This window comes from Bidens hawaiensis, unplaced genomic scaffold, assembly GCF_021521415.1.
Source record: "Bidens hawaiensis isolate Kalapana, Puna unplaced genomic scaffold, B.hawaiensis_p1.1 tig00052338_1, whole genome shotgun sequence".
In the NCBI taxonomy this organism is placed as follows: Eukaryota; Viridiplantae; Streptophyta; class Magnoliopsida; order Asterales; family Asteraceae; genus Bidens; species Bidens hawaiensis.
In genome coordinates, this window is record NW_027499405.1 from 44,668 (window position 1) to 64,443 (window position 19,776).

The 19,776-nt window shown below is 39.8% G+C and overlaps 2 protein-coding genes across 2 annotated transcripts; one reads left to right on the forward strand and one right to left on the reverse strand.

Moving 5' to 3' along the window:
• Window positions 1–9,897: 9,897 nt before the first annotated feature.
• Window positions 9,898–15,807, reverse strand: LOC143599549 (uncharacterized). The gene is made up of 5 exons (XM_077077472.1): window positions 15,764–15,807; window positions 15,218–15,678; window positions 13,630–15,050; window positions 10,299–10,416; window positions 9,898–10,226 (listed from the first exon to the last, which is right to left on the reverse strand). The coding sequence occupies exons 1-5, from the start codon at window positions 15,805–15,807 to the stop codon at window positions 9,898–9,900; spliced, it is 2,373 nt and encodes a 790-aa protein (XP_076933587.1).
• Window positions 15,808–17,592: 1,785 nt separating this feature from the next.
• LOC143599550 (uncharacterized) lies at window positions 17,593–19,673 on the forward strand. The gene is made up of 3 exons (XM_077077473.1): window positions 17,593–17,654; window positions 17,738–18,396; window positions 18,550–19,673. The coding sequence occupies exons 1-3, from the start codon at window positions 17,593–17,595 to the stop codon at window positions 19,671–19,673; spliced, it is 1,845 nt and encodes a 614-aa protein (XP_076933588.1).
• The last annotated feature ends 103 nt before the right edge of the window (window positions 19,674–19,776 follow it).

Sequence of the window (19,776 nt, forward strand, 5' to 3'; positions counted from 1 at the left end):
GAGGATTTCCTTCAACTCTGGCCCCGTAGTAACAATCCATGAAGATCACTACAAAGATAAACTTAAACAGAAAAGGATCACGAGCACCAAATAGTAGTACAATAAAAAAATATATATATTAAAGAAAACTAAACTAATTAAAATAAATTAAACTAAACTATATTAACCTAACTCCTACGACTCAAAACGAACTATAAAAAAATGAAAAAAAAAAACATAAAAGGAAAAACTACTTAGACTCCTATGACTCAAACGAAAATAAAAACAAATAGCACGTATGTAGCAAATAAGTCCAAGTAAAGATAATAACGCAATCGCCAAGAGGCTCCGGCAACGGCGCCAAAAACTTGATGTGCTAAAAGTAGTTATATAAAAACACACTAATCTAGACACTAAGTAATAATTCTAGACTCTTAACTTAACTAAAACTACTAACCGGCAAGTGAACCGGTCGACTCTAGTACAGCTAAGTAAGTCCGGATATCGAACCCATGAGACTCTTTTAATTACGTAAACTAGCTAAATTAGACTAAACTACAGACACGACTATTTATTTATTCTTAAAAAGGGGGTTTACTAAAAAAAACTAATATTTAATTAATTATTAAAACTTAAGACGACTTAAACCAGGACTTAACTCAAAGGATGACGAACAACCACCTAGGCTAGAATCCCTAATGCATCAATTATCAAGTGGTTGGAAAATGCTAACTTAGGGAACCAGGATCTTAAACTATTCACTTAATGGGAAACCGAGCAGGACCCTTGACCCTTCTCAAGAAGACACCTATGGAATCCTAATAAGCTATTAAAATTACCGGTTTTAATTAGACTCCCTTATGGTCGCTAATTTATTTTATGACAAGTACCTCTATAATAAATCCTACCTTACAGCGCGAAAATCAAAGGCAATTTAAAGAATCCACTCAACTAGATAGACAAGGAAAATAAACCAAACCTAGACAGACTCCTTACAGAGAACTAAATCTAGCAATTCATCAACCAAGACCTATCACATAATCTATCACCTTACAGCTATTTAGATTAGCAGCACGCTTTGGTCTACTTGATTTATTAATATTGTTCCTATGGTATTTGTAACACCGCATCTTTACCTTCTTTAATTTAAGCCTAAAATACTAATTTAGAAAGTACAGGGACTAGAAGTGCAAGTTCTGAAAATTTGTTCCCATCGCGGTACGCGATATGGACAATCAACCCATCGCGTAGCGCGATGAGCTTGCTGAGTCAGTGTACACGTGTCCTACCACGTGTCGACACGTGGCACGATATGACAGGCCACGTGTCATGAGCTGGTAAGGCGGCTTAAAAAGGGTGGCGTCGCGATACGCGACGGGTCACAAGTGACCCATCGCGTACCGCGATGGGGACCAAATTTTGCTATAAAAGGGGGATGACGGGCATGAGTCTCATTCATCGCAAACACACCTTCCTTTACACACACATAGCCTTGGAAAGCGTGCCCCGTTGCCGTAGCAAGCCGACGTGCTGTTTTCTCGATATTCGTGCAAGATACGAAGTGGGAATTAAGCTAACAATCACATAAGCGAGTAGATCAAGTCCTGCCTTATCTTATTATCATTCTAAGCATCCAATCTAAGGTAGGAGTTATGTTTAAGTTATTTGAATCATAGCTTAGACTATCAATCGAGGCTATGGCCTTTAACCTTGATCGTATTTTGCAAATCATTCACAATCATGTTTTCATAAAACATTACTTCATGATGAAGTAATGTTAAACGAAAGATATATTTTGACGGGCATGTAGTAACTGGAAGGGGGATATCACTAGTAGTAAGTTTCTTGCCTAAGGAAAAGTAATTCGTACAAATCCCAATCAACCGAGGGACCCGTTTACTTACCTGGAGAAACTTACCAACGTGTTAGAACCTATTAGGCCAAAGCATGCTATATCAAACGTCACGTAAAACCAAGTGTTTTCAATCACAATAAAAGATAAACGATTTCAAGGTTAAGCTCACAATCATAGCTTAATCATCATTCAAATCATTCATACAAACCTATTCTTGTATAGGTTAAGTATCATTCACAATCAATCAATCAGTCAAGGTTTTCCAACACCGAAGGTACAGGTGAATACGTTAACCTTTTTATCAGTCAAAATATGTTTATACTCAACGAGACGAATGGGTGTTTGTCTTAACGAGTCAATCAATGTCTACATGAGATCGAGTAATCTCTAAAACGTTATAATACAAAGTAGAAAATAAAATCAACTCAGACCGAATACACATGTGTCTGGATCCATACATAACCGTTCTGCCTAATCATTCAAAGGCTACTTGGCCGTGGGCTAATGGTCATAACTAGTCTCCCGGTAAGGGCTACGTGGCTCAGTGGTACATAGACCAGAAGTAGAAATGCTTCTGCTGAGCTTGTAGAGAAAACTATATTTTTATTGTAATGTCATTCAAAATGTTTTATCGAGTCATACGTGTTCACCAGCATATAGCTGACGTATTTTTCCAACCCATTGCAGGTAATTAAGCATAGTAACATTAACAAGGATTGGAGTCGTAATGAAGATAGAAACGCGTTAAAGATGGCTCCGTTTTTTATACTAAAATCCTTGTAAACATATGAAGCATATATTTTGTAAACCAATACTCGGGTATTTAATTCCCGAGTAAATTTTCAATGTAAATTATTATTATATTCAAACCTAAAGTCTTCCGCTAAAATCAACCCATTACTCTGATATATTTAGAAAACATGTATTAACTTGTGGTCACACGCTTAGGCCCTAAGTCGGGGTGTGACAGTATTATTGCAAATCAACCATAAACTAGTCAAAAACACACAGTAGATGACCTAACAGAATCCTACTATATGACAGACAATCACTAAGGAAACTGTGAAACAACAAAACTCGCCAAACAAACCTAAGCACACATATGCATCGAACGAATAAAAAAAACCTCTTACTTAGTCATAAATCCATAAACAAAAACAAAATCCAACGTCAACAAAAGTTCATCATAAGCTTAGGTGGTGTAAGGGTTTAGCCAACAACCATACTCAAGAAAAAAAGAAAATAAATTGGTTCAAATAATGAATTCATAAAGATAATAATAAATTCAAACCAATAATAATCATATTTGGATGAGTAGGTGTTGAACCCAAATGATCTCTGCTCGAACCAATGGCCTCTTGTCTTTTCTCCAAGTCAACAAGGGCAACCCTCTTTTCGTTCGTCCCCTTATGTTCGCGGCTGCCCAGCTCAAATCACCCCCCCCCCCACACTGACTTCTGCCTACGTCCCCTCTTTTATTATTAAACCTTTGCCTTAATAGTCCAACCTAACCGTCATTCTTTTCCAGTCCTTCACTTCACGTGGGCTTCCACCAAATGAGATAATAAACTTGGCCCATGTCATTTATTATTTTCTTTTTGTTGTTCACGGTTCAAGTTTTTTTTTCACCATAAGTCTTTTAGAATATTCATTGAAGTCCAATTTTCTCAAAGTGGCATTCAAAGTTGTTTCCTACGTATAACATCCAAATAGACAGACATTTAATAACAATTTAATTCTCATTTAATTGCATTCTGCCATATATTTGTTCTTATTTATTAATAACATTATTAAATTAAACACCTCAACTTAATAAGATGAATAACAATAATATATAAATTCCATTTCATGAGTTACTTGTTAGTCTGAAAAATAGTAAAAATTCATCATTTAGCTTGTTATCTCTTAAAACTATTTAAATCCAACTCTGAACCAATAAGAAATATTATTTCATAAAAACCAATTCAAAACAAATCAAAAGTGTAAGGAATATTTATATAATAATATGTATATTTTAGACCACATCAATCACCCGTCCATTCCACAAAATCAAGTTCTGGTAATTCAGAATGGCATAGAATCCTTGATGGCACCGATTATAGCCTATCTGTTGTCAGGAATTTTGCCAGAAGAGAAGGCCGCGGCTCGAAAAATTAAGCACAAGGCCTTGAATTACCAAATGAATGATGGTTTTTTGTACCGGAGATCTTTCCTAGGCCCACTATTATGATGTGTGGATGCGGAAGATGCAAACTACCTAATAAGGGAAGTTCATGAAGGCATTTGTGACTTACACGCAGGCCCAAGGATGGTTGTAGCAAAACTTATGAATGCGGGATATTACTGTCCAGGAATGCATATGGATGCTGTGCAAGAAATCAAGAAATGTGATTCTTGCCAAAGTCATGCTCCCAACACGTTGTGTCCAAAAAACGAACTGGTTCCAGTAACATCCGCTTGGCCGTTCCAAAAATGGGCTATCGACATTATGGAACCTTTTCCAGAAGCCTCGGGACAGATCAAATTTTTGATCGTGGCTATTGATTACTTCACTAAGTGGGTAGAAGCCAAACCAGTCGCATCCATTACGGCATCAAGTGTCAAGAAATTCCTTTGGGAATTCATAATATGCCTGTTTGGCCTTCCGCAGGAACTTGTGAGTGACAATGGAACCCAGTTTGCGGATAGCGGATTACAAGAAAGCTGAAAGAACTTCATGTTACTCAGATTTTCACATCCGTAGCCCATCCGCAAGCTAATGGCCAGGTCGAAAGGACCAACCGAACAATCAAGGAAAGGATTAAGGCGAGATTGGGTACTAAGCCTGCCAGCTGGGTTGACGAACTACCCCATGTACTTTGGGCCTTTCGCACCCAAAAGAATTCCAGTAATTATGAAACGCCGTTCAGTTTAATCTATGGCACTGAAGCCATGATCCCGGCTGAAATAGGGATTCCATCCGCACGAATTCTAATGATCAGTGATAATGATAAAGAACTGCAGATGAATCTTGACCTCCTTGAAGAAAGGAGTGAGTTGGCATCAATTCGCGAGCATAACTATAAACGCCAGCTACAGAAATATTATGACTCGCGGGTTCGAAAGTGCACATTTGATGAGGGAGATTTCGTCTTCCGCGGTGACGAGGCTTCCGGATAGGAACCCCTGGGCAAGTTAGCTCCAACTTGGGAAAGCCCTTACAAGATAAAAGCAATATTATCTAAGGGCGCTTACAAGTTAGAAAAGTTGGATGGGACTGAGTTCCCTAGAACTTGGAATGTGGCACAGTTAAGGAAATGTTACATGTGACGTGTTGCTTACCTTTTATTTCTGGCCTGCGTGCCTAGTAGACTAGTGAAGGACATGTACTATCATTTCTTGTAATTTCATTTGGCTTATGCCTTTTTTATGAAAAGTGTTACTTCCACATTCCAATTTTATGTAACACACATGCTCTAGACCATGTACCAGAGGGGATTCTTATGTCCATAAAACAGAAGTAACGCAATCCTTAATTGACAAAACAAGAAGATCCTGCAAATACTTATATTATGAAACATAAGACAAAGTGTACCGGATAAATAAACTTCTTATATATGTGCAAATGGGATTACAAAAGGTTACAAAGAGGACATGTTTATGCGAGCTACAAAAATGTTAAACTACACTGCTGCATCGTCTTCTTCCTCCTCTTAATCATCATCAGCAGTTGTAAGAAGTTCCTTCAACTGCTCAATCCCATCCTTTTTGTCAGCAAGCTCGACAATCTGACTTTCAATAGTGAACTTCAAATTGTCAAAAGTCTTCGTCTTCTCATTAAGAATTTTAGCAGTATCCTAGCCGTGCAAGACGAATTCCTCCGGAAGTCTACCTTCTTTAGCAAATTTAAAGCCTTCCTAGAAACCCGTCTGGCGGCCGGCTTGAGAAGATGCGTTTAAAATCACAGCAAGACAATTCCCAAGTTCATCGCCTTCCCGAATATGGGCGATAACCTGTTAAAGATAAATGTGAACAAGTGTTTCGCATGTGATTATGTACATAACAAAATCCAGAGTAACAAATTACCTGGGAAACTCCGTCCGCCAGCAACCATTTCTTGTCCGCCGCCCGGACGAGTTTCATCTTGTGTCCTGCACATTCCAAGGCTTGCTCCTTGTTCTTGGTAGCAAGGGCGGTAAGGCGTTCATCCTTGGCTGCTGATTCAGCCTTCATAGTTTTATCAACTCGTCGCGTTCATCCAATTGTTGCTGGAGAACAGTTTTAGCTTCCTCAGCAACAGATCGACGACCTCTCTCTGCTTCCAGAACATTCTTGGCATCAGCCAATTGTCGTTCTGTAGCTTCAGCAGCCAAACGGCTGTCCCTGGCTTCATTCATGGCCCCTAGGGCCTCATTCTTCGCCTCGGACACCTTATTCATACCTAGCCTGTCCCGACATAACTCTTGGGTGGTGGATACAGTGTTGGTTAGGCTATAGGAGTAGGAGTTCAGTAATTCTTGGCGTGGACGCCTGCGCTGACGTTCCCTTTCTGCGGGAGGAACACTTCCTTGCAGGTATTCCATGCAGACATCCGCATTGGAAAAAGTTGAATCCTGGCGTAAGGACCAACACGGACAATGCATTGACGAGTTTTCCTCGTGCTGGGATGAAAACGTTTGTGGACTGTGGCCAACGGCACTAACCCCTCCTTGATCCCTAAAACGGTAGGAAAATCGGAAATGTGAAGAAATAACGGGGTCCTAACGGTTACCGTCTTTCTTACCTCCAGAGGGAGGGGTATCCACAACAGCAATTGGGTCCTGCACACCTGTCGGCGGAGATGTTGGCGGTGTAGCAGGTGGTGTCGACCCCCGTAGACCGGAGGATCCTCAGAAGATTTCTCCAGAAATTTTATTAAAAGATACTTCTTTTCAATAAAGGAATAGGAAGTAATTACTGCACCTATGAATGTTGAAATTACCTGAAGAAGCATCTGTTGATGCAAGTTGTTGAAGACGGGAGGCCAGCTTCGTCCTCTTGGGCTTCTTGGTAACGGCAGGTTTTTTAGATGACACCTTCCGCTTACCAGATACCTTAGAGACACCCGCATCAACAACTTGATGCTCACTTCCAACGACGATATCATCTGTAGCCTGATGTTAATCTTCAAGGGTGTCATCAACACCTTCATTGCCCGCCGCTTTGCTGGGGTTGTCTTTTGATCTTGCTTGCAGGTCAGACCTATAGTTGAATGTAGGGCATTAGTAACATCAACTGATAACCCCCCTTCGCAGAGTGATGACTCTTCGCTAAACGAAAGAAGTACAATCACCCCGCTAGAAGTGGCAACAGTAATTGGCCGAGGTTGTAAAATGCCCTCACCTTTTAGAACAAATTCCTCACCTTTAGCATACATCACCTCGGAAACCACAGGTTCCGGGTTGAGTGTGGTGGAGAATAGAAAATTATTACCGGTACGCTCCAAGATAGGTGCGTCCTTTGGATCAACCGGACGACGCACCATCAGACCTTCCTCACGGTCTAGAAGCGTACTAAAGACGGAGCCCTCACCTGTATAAACAAGAATAGACGTCAGAACTCAGGAAGAATATTGAAAACAAAACTAAATAACAGACTTACTCTTGTTCGCTTTCTCGTAGTATGGCTCCAAATTAGGGAATAGCCACAGACGGCTCATCCTAGCACTCACCATCGCCCCCTCATGTATCGTGCGAATGTGAGTTGGTGTATTGGTTAACATCGTAAACCAGGGAAGGTCCACGTGTGTGGTGGCGGGGACCACCGGCATTCCGTCGTTCGATTTACGATGGGTCATCGTAAAGGGGATGACATCTTCCCAGATACAGAAAAATTTTGGCTTCCATTCATGGAGGTTGCGGATCCATTCGGTGCCAATAACCGCCTTCCCAATTGTGGCCCAACTGTACCATCCGCCGCGGTAGGTAATCTTGTAAAAAACTGCAAACATACCGACGGATGGCTCCAGATCGCGAGCCTGACAACAGAATTCGAAATATCGAACTCTCAACATCCCAAAGGGATGGATCTGGGATAAATGAACTTCATACGATGTCAATATCGATTGAACAAACCTCGTCACCAGTAACCGGAAATTTCCTGTTGTAAAATAGTCCACATAAACGGCCATTTTATTCGCCGGAGGGTCGGTAGCGATATCACCATCTGCCGGATGTTCCGGCTCCCACTTCGTCGCCAGACCGTATACATTAACGAAGTCATTGAAGTCCTTCTCTTTTAAGTTAACAACGACCTCATGAATAGCCGGAGCACTCTTCTCATCACCTGCTATCTAATTAGCTTTTTAATCGGAGAATTCAAAAGTAATCTTAAGATCTCAGAATCAGAGAGAAAAAGAAGAAGAATTGGAAGGAGATAAGAGTGAATGGAAACGGGATATAGTCTATTTATACACATCGCAATTAATGCGATTGATTGGACGCCAGTGGAGAGAAGCAATGTAGCCCAATTGAAGGCTGACACGTCAGGCGGGAAAGACAAAAAATCAAAAAGCAGACTGTCAAGGACGTCATACACGTCCTATCAGTTGCATTGCGACATTTCTCTTTACGCCACGTCATTACCCTCATCCCACTTGTAAAATTTCAAAATTGGATAGTTCGAAAATATCTCTCAAGATATTTCTCAAATAATTCCGTAAGATTCACAGGATGACAAAAATTTTCTTTTCATTCATAATAAAGATATTTACAAGATATGGAAATGAATTACAAGTCTAAACCTATCTTATGGATCTGGTGCGAACGCATCTTCAGGAGGAGTAGGCGGAGTATCTTCCGTCCCTTCTCCCAAATAGTCTTTCAATTTCTCCACACCGTTGCTCGCTGCTGCAAACTTAGGAAGCATGTTTTGTACAGGAAATGTCAAATTGTCATATTCTTCAATTCGCATATCATACTCCTGAGCAACGTCGAGTCCATGCAGCGGATGTTCTTCAAAAGATCGACCAGCTTGGGCATAAGCCATCCCTTCATTAAAGCCCACCACGCGGTCGGAATTGGCGGAAGCAGTGAGTAGGAAAGCAAGGCTATCTGTCATCTTCGTCCCCTCCTTGATATGTTTAATAACCTGTATAAAAAGGCGGATTCAATAAGGGAAAGTAAAACAAAGTATTGATGATAGAAGAAGAGTGGGATAACGTACCGCGTTAAGACCTTGGCCCAGTAGCCATCGTCGTTCCCTCTCTACTCGCTCCGCCCTTTCTTGAAGTTCACGGTACCCGTAAGCTATCTTTTGTTTCTCGTTTAAGTATTCAGCTGCACGGGCTTCCGCCTCATTACGGGCCTGGAGGAGCGAATCATAAGCATCCTGCATATCGTCAGCCCTTTGTCTTTAAGCTCGGCCTGCTCATGCTGCAATTTTGATGGTGTTTCAAGTTCTTGAATGACGGCACCTTGGAGGTCACCTGTTCTTCTAACGCCGTATTGACATCAAGTGCCTTGGCCAAGTCATCTCTTTTCTTCTGAGTCTCAGCCCGAGCAGCGTGTAGAAGAACGTTTTGCTTCTTGCAAGCTTCCTCCCATTGACGGGCAGCAGCCGTGTGCCTGTCTTTCTCATTCCTAAGGGCGATCTCAACATCAGATAGTTTCCATGTGGCCGTATTGGCTACTGCGCGATATTCATCGGCTTCTTTCTTAGCCTCCTCGGCAGATTGAGTCGCCTCTCCTAACTTCCCACCCATCGTCCGCCATTCGCGCAAAATTTCCTGTCCACAAGCCAAAGTATTGGCTAAGGGCAAGGAATAGTACATATGAATACCATGGCGAGAGCATCTACGCTGATAGATTCGCTCCGCGGGTGGCACACACTGATTGACGAATGCTACACAAACTTCTAGATCGGTGAAGCGGGACGCATTCACGATATCCCAGTTAGGGATAAACAAGTGATAGTCCTCCCCGGGATTCGGATCCCTGTAATAATCTGAACTTGCGGCTTGACGACGCACGGGGATAGAGGAAGACTTGGGGGGTCACGTGACGCTACTCCTTCAACGTTTTGAGGAGGACGTTGTGATTGAAAGCCTACTCCTTCACCCATCGAAAAAGGTGAAGACGAGAAGGAGAATTGTGGAGGAGGTCGGGGAGGAGATTCTTGTGTTTTAAATGCCTCTTCTTCCACAATTGGAGCCTTCCCTTTGGAACTGGAAACCTCCCCAGTCCTGAAAAGATAATCCAAGGAACTTTCAGTTTCCGGCTGGCGGATTGGATCTTCTTGATCACCTCGGCAGGAGGAGTAGGCGGCCTATCCTCCTTCTCCTTCTCCAAAGGCGGCGAGGGTTGTTTCTCGCCTCCAAGTGTTGGAGACGGTAGTTTGTCCGATACAGAATTTCCACCAACAGCTTCAGACGATTCTACATAATGAGATCACACATGAAAATCAATTAAAACGTTAAAGTACAAAGAAAGGCGTTAATATTACTTACCAGCCATCCCTTTCATGCGCTCAGCAAGGCTGACCCTCTTCATCGGGCGAGGTGCTCGCTGCTTCTTGGTCGCAGGACCTTCCTCAGTGTACGCGGAACTAGCGCCCGCGCCGCTTGCCTGGAAAGATTCAAAATTTCTCTTATGCTCCAACTCTGCTAAAAGATGAGAAACAGAGGAAATTTCAAAAGTATCATCGGATTATTCATCCTCTTGGGAAGACGATTCGTCACTCGAAGAAAGAATAACCATTATCCCGTCAGAAGTAAGAGCGTTCAGCGGAGGGGGGTTAAGTATGTACACACCTGTTTGGAAGATCACTTTCGAGGTTGCGGGTTCGGCAAGCACCTTAGTTGGAAAGAGAAATTGATCCCTTGTTTTTCCAGCATAGGTACTTCTTTCACATCACGGATACGCCTCCCCGTACAACCCCTACCCTCAAAAAGGGCATGCAGCATAGGTCATTCACCAGGAAAACGCATAAAAGAAAGTCAGTTAACAAGTCACTTATAAAACAAAAGTAAAGAAGGGGATGTGACTTACGCTCATTCACGCCCATAAAAATAAGCTCCAAGTCTGGGTATGGCCACAAGCGGCTCATACCCGCTCACACAAGAGCTTCCTCGGGCAACCCCCGCATAATAGTTGGTTCCATAACCAAAGCACGGAACCATTCCCGGCCTTCGTGTGCGGCTGTAACAACGTTCGGAAGTACCTCGTTCGCTGGACGACGAACCATGACAACTGGAAGGACGTCCTCCGAAATCCAGAAAAAATTCCGGCGCTAGTCCTTAGAAACTTCTTTGGTCACAACGCCGATAATCCTGTCAGCTATGGGATTGCATTTATACCACCCGCCGCGGTTGGTCATCTGGTAAAAGACGGGAAATCGATCAATGCGAGGCGACATTTCCTTTGCCGTACACATGAATTCGAAGTGACGAATCTGCATAACGGTAAGAGGATGTAATTGGGATAAATGAATCCCATAGGCACTCAAAACCTTCATGAGAAATTTGGTTATCGGAAACTGAAAATTCCCATACATGAAGTAGTCAGCATATACATCCATCTTGCCAACAGGAGGCAGGCTTGCAACAGAGCCGGCCTCAGGAAACTCAGGTTCCCATCATGGGGAGATACAATAAGTACGAATTAGCGCTTCGTACTCGGTAATATCCTAGTTAACCTCCACGGTGTCTATGTTCGATATCATAGATCTTGTGTCACTCACCATCGATTCGACAGTAAACGGGAAACAACGGGCAATTTTGAAAAGTAATCGACTGGTTACTCGAAAGCTTAAGGGTGATAACAGAGAAGGTAGAAAATAATCAAAGGTGATAAAACTTCGAAGAGAAGATCGTCTCCACTACTTATACCCATCGCAATTAATGTGATGGGATATGAACAGTGGAGAGAGAAAATCATCGCCCAATCAACAGTCGCCACGTCACGCGGGAAATTCGAAAAAGAGAAAAAGGTGCACAGTCGGGTACAGTGACAGCCGGCATAAACATACCATCACCTGCCCACGCGCCTGCGAGTGGTTAACTTGTTCTTTTTCATGACTATCCACAGTTCCAACAGAAGATATTTATACTAACTTGCAAAATTCAAAAACCCCCAAATGTCTTAAGTCCAAAATTTCACCCGCATAAAAACTTCACGCGGACGAAACACTGGACTGGGGGGATTTATAGAGGTAGGGTACCAAAAAGACCCAAATACCCTTAAGTATCACCCGCGGGTCAACGGGAAGCTCCCTTTAAGTCACCCGCGGGACATATGGATCAACCTGCATAAACCTTTAAAGGAAGAACATTCCCATATCATGCGGAAGCATCCATGCACCCTCATACGTGTCATACGCGTGATAGCACATCGACCCGCCAAAGTGACTGGGAGGCAATGCCAACAGGACAGCTGTAATTAACCAATTACCTTCTAGAAGAATTACCACGATTGTTACTTGGAGAATACGTGACCCGTCGACCAATGGACGAGGGACACCTGGCTAGGTTGTTATAACCGTGCACATGGCCAAGAAATAATTGATCCTATCACAGCTCGACACGTGTCCAGGTTGTTATACCCATGCACATGCAACATATAGCTCAACCTGTCAAAAGAGGGCACGTGTCCAGACGGTTACAGGAGGTCTTCTGGAATGGGATAGCTGGCCCAATTATATTCCCTTATCCTTCGGCTATAAATACTCTTTTGATCTGCATGAGGTATGCATTCACTCCCCACTATCTACTCTCAATATTCAAGTACTTTCTCTTCTGAAGAACTGTACATATTCTCACGCCGGAGGGTGGTTACGGGAAGCCCCCCACCTTGTCCTTCTCGTAACGAGCTCACGGTGTCTGTTTTGCAGGTTCCGGTCACTGGACTTTGGGAAGTTGTGCTCATATCGTAGTTGGTTATTATCCGTATCCTACCCTGTGGACTCATTGGATCTAGGACCCGTCAAGTGGATCAGATCCATCTTTTTTCACTTAGGTGTGACAATCAAGGAATATGATAAGAATGATAAGCAATGGAACAAAACATCAATATACGCTTACATTAAAGAGTTTAATGTGTAGTTGTAAAGAGAAAACTAAGCAAAAGTGAAGATTTGGCATTTGAATCGAAGAGTTTACACTTGCAACCTAAGGTGATTACTTGAAGTCTTTATTAATGAGATCACACAACAATTGTGTTAAAAAAACAAAGGTAAACGACTAGTATAGCTTTAAATGTTTCGAATTCTATTGTAGCATTTGGTTGTGCTTTTATATTGATATATACTAAATCTTTTTTGTAATTGAAAAAGGAAATATTGCAAGTAATGACTTATCAGTTATTAATTTAGTTTACACTTTATAATCTTTGAGATTCACGTTGAGTGCTACTACTTCTTATTAGTAAGTCTGAAGTTTGTCGTTAAGTCTAGTAATATTTAAAATATTTCTATAAACTTATGGAAATCTGGTCACACTGATTTGTTTGAGTTGATGATATTGATTATGGTCCACGTTTTCCTTGCGACCAGTTCTTGGTACCAGTGGCGGATCCAGGAATTTTTTTTGGGTGGTTCACTACTTTTATATGTTTCAATTTCACCGAGTCGGGTATATAAAATTCCGGGTCGGTTTGAGGTTCGGGTCGGTTCGATGGTTCGGGAAAAGTTCATTACATAATAAAAATACGATAAAATAATAAAAGAGACACCGTCATTAGAAATTAAAAAACACATAATATCAATACAATAGTCTTTATGAATTAAAAAAAATTCTTATAGTTGTTCCCTACGAGTCTTCTCTTTTGAAATCGTTGCATTACTTCTTCAACCGAAACTTGTTGGAGGAATTCCCTTTCAATGTAACAAATGCAAGAATCGTTCATGTATTCATCACCCATCCTATTACGCAAATCCGTTTTCACATTCTTCATTGAAGAAAAACATCTTTCAACACTTGCCGTTGCAACCGGCAAAACCAATGATAACTTTATTAAACGATACACTAACGGATAATCAATGTGTAATCTTGTTTTCACCATCATTTTAGCAAGATCGCCTAAGCCACTCAAGTTGGCAAACCGCTTATCTTCTTTCACGTTAGTAATGTAGTGGCCAAGTTCATATACAAGCTTCTCCTTTTCATCAAAATCAAAATCACATGGATACATCTCGGCCAAGTTTATCAAGTTTACTTTACTAAAGGCACTAAAATTACAAGACGGGCTCAAAGAACTCATATTAGTAAGCAATTTAATGGTTACCTCATTAAAGCGGCTTCCAAGCTCTTGAATTTGCATATCGAGAACCGTGTTGAAATTATTAACCACATAATGATGACGATTGGTGATACCGGTCTTCTTTCTTTTAAATCTCGGGTCAACATACTCGGCTTCCATATCAACCACTTCAATTTCATATTTTTCACAAAAGGATGTGACATCTTCCAAAAGTGAGTCAAAACCTTCAAGTCGATACCTTTTTAGGCCTTCATCAGTTAACTTAACTAGCTTAACTGCATTCAACATATCTTGATCTTTTCTTTGAAGCGCTTGACACAATGTGTTAGTAACACCCAAGATGTATTTCATCAAATGTAAATAAAATACAAAATTAAAAGTTTTTATGAATTCTTGAAGCCCACATGATTCTTTTTGGTAATTTGAAAACTCTCCCGATTTTTCTATATATTCAAGCACGTCAATAACACAAGGATATAAAGTAAGCAAACGGAGAATTGTTTTTTCATGAGAACTCCAACGTGTATCCCCAGCTCTTGCAAGTGACAACTCTTGATTCTTTCCACTTCCGGTTTCAACTTCCGAATTCAATCCCAAACTTTCTCTTTGACTTTCTCTTAACAAATCTATTCTTTTACAAGATCCACTAACAACATTTACTAAATTTGATAATTCTTTATAAAGTCTGTAAATCTCATAATGTTTGGTTGCAAGGCCCCCAACAACAAGTTGAAGTTGGTGAGCAAAACAATGAACATAATATGCCGAAGAATTTTCTTTCAAAATTAAAGCTTTCAAACCATTAAACTCACCGGACATGTTGCTTGCACCGTCATATCCTTGGCCTCTTACTCTACCAATACTCAAGTTGTGGCGAGCAAATAGGTCATCAATTGCAGCTTTAAGAGATAACGCGGTTGTTTCCCTAACATGAACAAGGCCAATAAATCGCTCCTTCACAAATCCTAATTTATCAACATATCTTAAAACCACGGCCATTTGTTCTTTTTTAGAAATATCTCTCGATTCATCAACTAATATGGAAAAGACATCATCATTAAGTTCTTCAAATATCCTCTTTAATACTTCTTCTGCAAAACAATTACAAAGTTCTTTCTGGATTGATGGAGACGTCATTTGATTATTCCCGGGAGCATTAATATAACCTTACCAATTTCTTCACTTAGTTCTCCAAACACTTTTAAGAACTCAATAAAATTTCCCCTGTAAAGAGATTCTTCAGACTCATCATGACCACGAAAAGCTAATGAACCATTCAACAATGCTTTGGTAAGTCTAGCCGAAGCATGTAATCGGATTCTATATTGTTTTTTATGTAGATCTGTTCCCTTATCAATGGCCACAGGTATAGACTGAGCTTGGTTAAGTAAGTCTTTCCCCTTTTTACGTGCTTTGTTGTGAAAACTATTGATTTTTCCAACATGATTGCTAAATTTCTCCCGACACCTATTCCAACATCGCAATCCTTCACTTAGAAATGCATCATTTTGTCCACTTTCCTTAAACAAGTAACAATGCAAACAATACACTTTGTCCGCTTTGACACTATATTCCAACCAATTTCCAAATTCACTAGTGTACCATTCCTCATTAAAGCGTCTTAATTTACCACTAAAATTTGTTAGAGGACAATCATGACCGGTTGGTTGACATGGACCTCTAAGTAGATATGTCCGTCTAATTTCATCTTTTTGACTTGGGTGATAAGATAAAATTGGTTGCCTTTCGGAAGGATCCCATGGTAGATCATCCAAATTTATTTTTAATGGTTTACTACTTGAAGATGATGATCCAAGGTTCGATGGTTCACTTTGATAATATTTCTTCATATTCAAAATACCTACAAATCAACAATTTCAAACTAACAAATTTAAAACTAAGAAACTAACAAAAACTAACAAACTAACAAATTAAAACCAATAATCATTAAGGCTTTATTGTAACTGCCAATGTGTGTTGTTTGATTGAGCTTTATTTGTTTTATTCACATAAGTTTATTTAGTGTTGGTGAATGCAGATGGTTATCATTAGATATGCCATATACAATTATACCAAAATGTTCATCCATTTGCTTGCAGAGGTTGTTATGTTTTTTCATTATTATTTATAATTCTGAATAGGTGTAATAAAAATTAAAAAAGATAGATGTAAGTTCAAAATCTTAAGCTTCTGACGGAAATAAAAAATCCTAGAGCTGGGCAATTCCAGCTCCTGAGGAAAATGCAAAGATCCAATCCAACTTAGATGTAAGTTAATTTCACATAAATTATTACCTTCAAAGTGGGAGCCGGGAGGATTCAAGACTGATAGGGATGGCGGTGGACGGTGGTCAGTGGGCAGTGGGCAGCGGGAGTGGCTGAGGGTGGACAGAGGCGGAGTGGCTGAGGGTGGACCGTGGACAGAGGCGCTGCAGCTGCTGAGCTGCTTTGCTTATGTTATAAAATCCGTGTGATAAAATCCGTGTGATGGCAAGATCTTCGTAATTTCACAGATGAAGAAAGAATGCGAAGTGGCGAAACAGAGCTCAGATATTGTCAGCCTGAAGGTGGACAGAGCGGAGTGGCTGAGGGTGGACAGAGGCGCTGCAGCTGCTGAGCTGCTTTGCTTATGTTATAAAAAACCCTAACAGGCTAACATCAGTTAGGGACTTAGGGTAACTTAGTAAAAAAAAAAACTATTAAAAACGGGAATAGAACTTGCGACCTCCGGGTTACAAAACCCACAAACTACCAGCCGGGCATGCACTTTATATGTTTTTAAGATGGTTCCTATATAATTTATAGGGTGGTTCCTTTATTATTTTCTATATATAAATACACTATAATTTCGAAACTCGGGTGGTTCCGCGGAACCACCCGTTACTACCGTAGATCCGCCCATGATTGGATCTTTGCATTTGCCTCAGGAGTTGGAATTGCCCAGCTCTAGGTTTTTTTATTTCCGTCAGAAGCTTAAGATTTTGAACTTACATCTATGTTTTTTAATTTTTATTACACCTATTCAGAATTATAAATAATAATGAAAAAACATAACAACCTCTGCAAGCAAATGGATGAACATTTTGGTATAATTGTATATGGCATATCTAATGATAACCATCTGCATTCACCAACACTAAATAAACTTATGTGAATAAAACAAATAAAGCTCAATCAAACAACACACATTGGCAGTTACAATAAAGCCTTAATGATTATTGGTTTTAATTTGTTAGTTTGTTAGTTTTTGTTAGTTTCTTAGTTTTAAATTTGTTAGTTTGAAATTGTTGATTTGTAGGTATTTTGAATATGAAGAAATATTATCAAAGTGAACCATCGAACCTTGGATCATCATCTTCAAGTAGTAAACCATTAAAAATAAATTTGGATGATCTACCATGGGATCCTTCCGAAAGGCAACTAATTTCATCTTATCACCCAAGTCAAAAAGATGAAATTAGACGGGCATATCTACTTAGAGGTCCATGTCAACCAACCGGGCATGATTGTCCTCTAACAAATTTTAGTGGTAAATTAAGACGCTTTAATGAGGAATGGTACACTAGTGAATTTGGAAATTGGTTGGAATATAGTGTCAAAGCGGACAAAGTGTATTGTTTGCATTGTTACTTGTTTAAGGAAAGTGGACAAAATGATGCATTTCTAAGTGAAGGATTGCGATGTTGGAATAGGTGTCGGGAGAAATTTAGCAATCATGTTGGAAAAATCAATAGTTTTCACAACAAAGCACGTAAAAAGGGGAAAGACTTACTTAACCAAGCTCAGTCTATACCTGTGGCCATTGATAAGGGAACAGATCTACATAAAAAACAATATAGAATCCGATTACATGCTTCGGCTAGACTTACCAAAGCATTGTTGAATGGTTCATTAGCTTTTCGTGGTCATGATGAGTCTGAAGAATCTCTTTACAGGGGAAATTTTATTGAGTTCTTAAAAGTGTTTGGAGAACTAAGTGAAGAAATTGGTAAGGTTATATTGGGTAATGCTCCCGGGAATAATCAAATGACGTCTCCATCAATCCAGAAAGAACTTTGTAATTGTTTTGCAGAAGAAGTATTAAAGAGGATATTTGAAGAACTTAATGATGATGTCTTTTCCATATTAGTTGATGAATCGAGAGATATTTCTAAAAAAGAACAAATTGCCATGGTTTTAAGATATGTTGATAAATTAGGATTTGTGAAGGAGCGATTTATTAGCCTTGTTCATGTTATGGAAACAACCGCGTTATCTCTTAAAGCTGCAATTGATGACCTATTTGCTCGCCACAACTTGAGTATTGGTAGAGTAAGAGGCCAAGGATATGACGGTGCAAGCAACATGTCCGGTGAGTTTAATGGTTTGAAAGCTTTAATTTTGAAAGAAAATTCTTCGGCATATTATGTTCATTGTTTTGCTCACCAACTTCAACTTGTTGTTGTGGGCCTTGCAACCAAACATTATGAGATTTACAGACTTTATAAAGAATTATCAAATTTAGTAAATGTTGTTAGTGGATCTTGTAAAAGAATAGATTTGTTAAGAGAAAGTCAAAGAGAAAGTTTGGGATTGAATTCGGAAGTTGAAACCGGAAGTGGAAAGAATCAAGAGTTGTCACTTGCAAGAGCTGGGGATACACGTTGGAGTTCTCATGAAAAAACAATTCTCCGTTTGCTTACTTTATATCCTTGTGTTATTGACGTGCTTGAATATATAGAAAAATCGGGAGAGTTTTCAAATTACCAAAATGAATCACGTGGGCTTCAAGAATTCATAAAAACTTTTAATTTTGTATTTTATTTACATTTGATGAAATACATCTTGGGTGTTACTAACACATTGTGTCAAGCGCTTCAAAGAAAAGATCAAGATATGTTGAATGCAGTTAAGCTAGTTAAGTTAACTGATGAAGGCCTAAAAAGGTATCGACTTGAAGGTTTTGACTCACTTTTGGAAGATGTCACATCCTTTTGTGAAAAATATGAAATTGAAGTGGTTGATATGGAAGCCGAGTATGTTGACCCGAGATTTAAAAGAAAGAAGACCGGTATCACCAATCGTCATCATTATGTGGTTAATAATTTCAACACGGTTCTCGATATGCAAATTCAAGAGCTTGGAAGCCGCTTTAATGAGGTAACCACTAAATTGCTTACTAATATGAGTTCTTTGATCCCGTCTTGTAATTTTAGTGCCTTTAGTAAAGTAAACTTGATAAACTTGGCCGAGATGTATCCATGTGATTTTGATTTTGATGAAAAGGAGAAGCTTGTATATGAACTTGGCCACTACATTACTAACGTGAAAGAAGATAAGCGGTTTGCCAACTTGAGTGGCTTAGGCGATCTTGCTAAAATGATGGTGAAAACAAGATTACACATTGATTATCCGTTAGTGTATCGTTTAATAAAGTTATCATTGGTTTTGCCGGTTGCAACGGCAAGTGTTGAAAGATGTTTTTCTTCAATGAAGAATGTGAAAACGGATTTGCGTAATAGGATGGGTGATGAATACATGAACGATTCTTGCATTTGTTACATTGAAAGGGAATTCCTCCAACAAGTTTCGGTTGAAGAAGTAATGCAACGATTTCAAAAGATGAAGACTCGTAGGGAACAACTATAAGAATTTTTTTTAATTCATAAAGACTATTGTATTGATATTATGTGTTTTTTAATTTCTAATGACGGTGTCTTTTTTATTATTTTATCGTATTTTTATTATGTAA

What these genes read in the sequence shown, in the direction of transcription:
- LOC143599549 (XM_077077472.1), bottom strand. Translation starts at nt 15,807, where the DNA reads ATGGGATCCTTCCGAAAGGCAACCAATTTTATCTTATCACCCAA. An exon ending in AATTTTATCTTATCACCCAA is followed by an intron (nt 15,679 to 15,763) that starts GTCAAAAAGATG and finishes AACAAATTTTAG; the next exon opens with TGGTAAATTAAGACGCTTTA. An exon ending in AACAAGTTTCGGTTGAAGAA is followed by an intron (nt 10,417 to 13,629) that starts GTAATGCAACGA and finishes GAATCTTTCCAG; the next exon opens with GCAAGCGGCGCGGGCGCTAG.
- LOC143599550 (XM_077077473.1), top strand. Translation starts at nt 17,593, where the DNA reads ATGAGGAATGGTACACTAGTGAATTTGGAAATTGGTTGGAATATAGTG. An exon ending in ATAGTGTCAAAGCGGACAAA is followed by an intron (nt 17,655 to 17,737) that starts GTGTATTGTTTG and finishes ATGTTGGAATAG; the next exon opens with GTGTCGGGAGAAATTTAGCA. An exon ending in CGGTGCAAGCAACATGTCCG is followed by an intron (nt 18,397 to 18,549) that starts GTGAGTTTAATG and finishes TATCAAATTTAG; the next exon opens with TAAATGTTGTTAGTGGATCT.